Below are 4461 nucleotides of genomic sequence, written 5' to 3'. Positions count from 1 at the left end.
TTGATAGCGCTAAGAGATGTTCTGGGTAGCCCATACAGATGAACCCCAAAGGTAAATGCATCGACAAATGATGCACACAAACATGCAAACACATCTACAGCAATAAACAAAAGCACACCGACAGGCAAAGCGACGCAACAATATTAATAGATCCAGCTCCGAAAATGAACTTCTGCAACAAAACGCATCCCGCGTCCTTGTCACCACGCTCCATCCGTCATGAAAACGAATCAGGCTGGAAGTACTCCGATAATATTACCATAAGTGCCTCAGTACCCCTCTGTAAATCAAGGTGTCTTGGCTATTAAATTATGCGCTCCCGAGTAACATAATGTTGCTTGCAGGCAACAATAATTTATGAGCGCGGAACTCCTTGGTTACATAAACTACAACATCCATACCGCTAATTGGGGTGGAATCGTTTAGATACAATTGCTGATAGCTGAATTTAGACAACCAATGTTCAACACAGCCGATAGCGGCAGCCAATCAGAGTGTCGTTTTAGCACCAATGGGTAGGATCATGCCATATTGTCACGGAAGAAGCAGCACAGAGAAAACGGTTCGCAGCGAAAGGGTTTTCCGATCGATGCGTGCTGGTGAGGGTTTTATTTGATGTTTATGAACACTGAATAGCTGTGCTATTGCTAGTCTGACTTCCCTGCTGTGTCTAACTGCGTGTCCCTTTTGAAGCACTCGCTTTTCTCCTGCCTGCAAAAGGCCGTTTAAGAGGAGAGCAAAGAAACCGGGTTGTTTGTAAGATGCCAAGGAGCATTTGATTTAGCCGTGTGAGCTTAGTTTATTTATATCCAGGTTGCTAGTGTTAACAACTTTATATCACGTTCGAGTGTTCAGGTGTCATTTCATGTCCAACAAATTTCCCCGTCCAGGCGGGAGATGATTTTGTGCATTGTTAGCGATCAATCGTTCACCGGAGGTATTCAGCTGGGTATCTAAGTTAGCTCGCTAGTGACACAAAAGCAGGACTTCGTTACTGGACAGCTCCAGCTCAGATGACTGCAGCTGACTCTCAACTTGCTGGAAATGTCAGCTGACTGCCACACGTTCCTGTTCGTAGATTCCTAGCCATGTAGAAATGCAGTTACGGTTTAAATTTGAATTACGCATTATCCTATAAATTCACCTGTCAGCAAATTCTTCATACATTTGGTAGATAATAGATGATTGGACTACGATTTGTAAAATGACAAAGGTGACAAATGTTTATTTGCGATAGAAAAAAATTCTGTTAATATTATTACGTATCATTTGATATCACATATCACCTATTTGGTTTAATACAGTGGTCTAGAGTTTGTTGGACACGAAGTCTTACGGTTTTTTGTACAGCAGTCATTACAGACATGTAATTATTATATATGTTTATTAGTATATTGTGTAAGTTGTATTTTGCTGGAATTTCTGATAACTTCACATTGATATTCTTCAAAACCTCTCCATAGTATCAGATTGCTAAAAAGTTTTTTTTTTTCTTTTGCAGATCTCTGCCCCTACCTTGAAGAGACAGGGAGGCCTTGTGCTTCCATTTCCCATGCATTTACAGTAACACAGTTACATGCTTAAAGAAAGTTAGTGACATTTCAGCTCGTTCTCCTCGGAAACAACGTGGAGCCACGTTAATTGGGGCTTTCTTTGCAAGGACCCCTTTCTCCATGTAAATTTCCATTTCTTCTCACATTGCCACCTTCTTATCCATATCTCTCTTTCTGCCACAAACCATTGCCCCTTCCTTCCAATCACCTCATACATTCCCCTCCTAATAAGCAGTCTGATATCCCCCCCTCAGTCGTCAGGCCCCCACTCAGTCGTCCTGGTGAGGTGATGGATTTCCCTCAGCACAGTCGGCAGCTCCTGGCAAGCTTGCGGACCCAGCGCCTGCAGGGCTTCCTCTGTGACTGCACGGTACAGGTCGGCTCCAGCCGGTTCCTGGCCCACCGCGCCGTCCTAGCCTCCTGCTCCCCCTTCTTCCACATGTTCTACTCCGAGCAGCCGCTGGGCAAGACCGAAACGGTCACCATCAACGGGGAGATCGTGACCCCCATGGCCTTTGGGCTGCTGCTGGATTTCATGTACGAGGGCACCCTGAGGCTGGTCAGCCAGCCACCTCCGGAGGACGTGCTGGCTGCGGCGAGCTTCCTCCACATGAACGACATCGTTCGGGTGTGCAAGAGGAGGCTGCAGGGTCGGGGGCTGGCTGAAGCGGACAGCACCAGAGCGGAGGAGGAGTGCGTGATTGTGGGAGCAGGCGGCTGTGTGATGGAGTCGATGCCCGCCGGAGCGGGGGAGGACTCAAGGGGGGATGGGCCCGAGGAAACGACGGGGGCTGCCAAAGTATCTGCGATCCAATATCCCCACCTCAGCCAGTTCACCCCTCCTGGGTCTGAGAGGAAAAAGCAACAGCAGGAGGAGATCGCTACCCCGAACCCTGACAAATTCACTGGCTTTACGAGTGCCGATGTGGCCGACACCACCCAACCAGGGATGGACTCTGTTCTTACTGGGGATGGTGGTGCACCTAGGGATGGCTCTGCTTGTGCTGGAGTCCATCCAAGACCTCAGAGCCAGGTTGAGTCTGCTTTAGCCAGTCCGTGCAGTTCCACTGAAATGTATTCCAACAATCACCCGTCTTCATCCTCTTCTTCCTCCTCCTCCACCTCTTCCTCTTCCTCAGTATTGTATAATCCTACCCCAAACCCTGAGCCACAAACAATGGCAACCGTGTCTGTCTCATTAACACACGCAAGAAACAGCAGCACCCCAAGTCCAGTCCAGACCAATCTGGTCATTTCTGATGATGACACCGTCGTGCCAATGCAAGACACAGGTCAGCGAGCCCAGACTCTGGAACCAATACTCATTCAGTCTCCTACCCATGGGTCGACCAGCCCCCTGCCCCAACCCCAGGCTTTTTCACAGCCCCAGATCCAGGTTCAGGGTGAGGGACCGGTGATAGGGGCAGACAGGCTAGGAAAAGGCCCGGAGGAAGATACAGAGCCACACGCTATAACAAGGGAACTGGCGATGTGGAGAGGAACGGCAGGAGAGGAGGAGAGTGACAGTGGCGTAAAGGTGAAGGTCGAGGCCATCATCATATCCGATGAAGAACTGGACGATGCGGAAGGGGTGCTGGCTAGAGAGAGAAAGCGAGGGAGCGAGACAGAGGACGGCGATGGGTTCGACCACGAGGACGATGACCAAGACGAGGAGCTGGACAGCACTCACTTTCTGCACCCGCACCCAGTCCATCTCTCCCACCATCAGGAGCCCCTCTCCTTCCCCCTCTCCCCCCAGGGCCCCAGCACCATCACGTCCGCCTCCACCTCTCCATCCTTCCCCCCGGGTCTCTTCTCATCCACCTCCCACCACGTCCCCTCGCAGGGCTCTGACCAGCAGCCCATATACCTCCAGGACTTCCAGGACTCCCTGGGCTCGTACGTGGAGGACGTCCCCACCTGCGCCACCTGCGGGAAGACCTTCTCCTGCGCCTACACTCTGCGGCGCCACGCCATCGTCCACACGCGGGAGCGGCCCTACGAGTGCCGCTACTGCTACCGCAGCTACACCCAGTCGGGGGACCTGTACCGCCACATCCGCAAGGCTCACAACCACGACCTCCCCGCCAAACGAAGCAAACCTGACATGGAGCCGCCGCCGCTGCCGCCACAGAGCTGAAGGGGGGGGGGGGGCGGCTGTAGGGAGCAGGACACTGAGATGAATACACTTTGAAAAAGAGGAATGGGGATGGAAAGAGCGTAAAAAAAATATGAGTTGCGAAGTGAAAAGCAGGATATAAGGATTCAAGGCTGACTGTGTTTTAATCTGTATTTCAATACCTTTTATTGATATTTATTGTTAATCAGCTGTTGGTTTTCTGGTTCCAGTATGTTAGTTTTATAATGATGAAGGCCCACACATGGACTTGCTATAAAAAAAGACCCTTAAAAAATTTGCACAACTTGGACTGTTTTCATCTTACACATACATCAAAAGGCTCAAAGTAGTCAAGCACAGTGGATGTGTTTTGTAGGCAGTGTGTATGACCTATGATATGTCACGTTGGCCGCACTCGTATTTTGTACTACCCATCAAATTAAAACAAATATATCTTCCAATCTAGAACAAAATATAACATGTAGCAGACAAAGGCGTAGTAGTTGATTCAGTCCAACCTGCCGTACAGCTAAAGGTTTACACTAAAAAGGGAAAAGGGAAGTTGCTGAAAATCCTTTGCTGTAGGGGACAAATATGCACCATATATTGGATGAGAAAAGATATGTATTAACAGTGATGTGATGTCACTTTATTTTCCAGTAGTCTTAATACTGTATATTGACAGTTTTTATATTTATTTTTGTGTCATAAAAATGTGCAATGTGTTGTTAAAAAAGGAATTCTTAGAATTTTGATGTCTGATCAATTTTTATGGTGAATTTAGGTGTG

At 48.7% G+C, this 4461-nt stretch overlaps 1 protein-coding gene across 1 annotated transcript; it reads left to right on the top strand.

The window, feature by feature from the left end:
• Positions 1-562: 562 nt before the first annotated feature.
• LOC118774555 (zinc finger and BTB domain-containing protein 3-like) lies at positions 563-3693 on the top strand. The gene is made up of 2 exons (XM_036523906.1): positions 563-599; positions 1502-3693. The coding sequence occupies exon 2, from the start codon at positions 1843-1845 to the stop codon at positions 3691-3693; it is 1851 nt and encodes a 616-aa protein (XP_036379799.1). The 5' UTR covers positions 563-599; positions 1502-1842.
• Positions 3694-4461: the final 768 nt, after the last annotated feature.

The sequence above is a fragment of the Megalops cyprinoides genome, chromosome 3, assembly GCF_013368585.1.
Source record: "Megalops cyprinoides isolate fMegCyp1 chromosome 3, fMegCyp1.pri, whole genome shotgun sequence".
Lineage (NCBI taxonomy): Eukaryota > Metazoa > Chordata > Actinopteri > Elopiformes > Megalopidae > Megalops > Megalops cyprinoides.
This window is presented reverse-complemented; position numbering and strand designations above follow the sequence as displayed.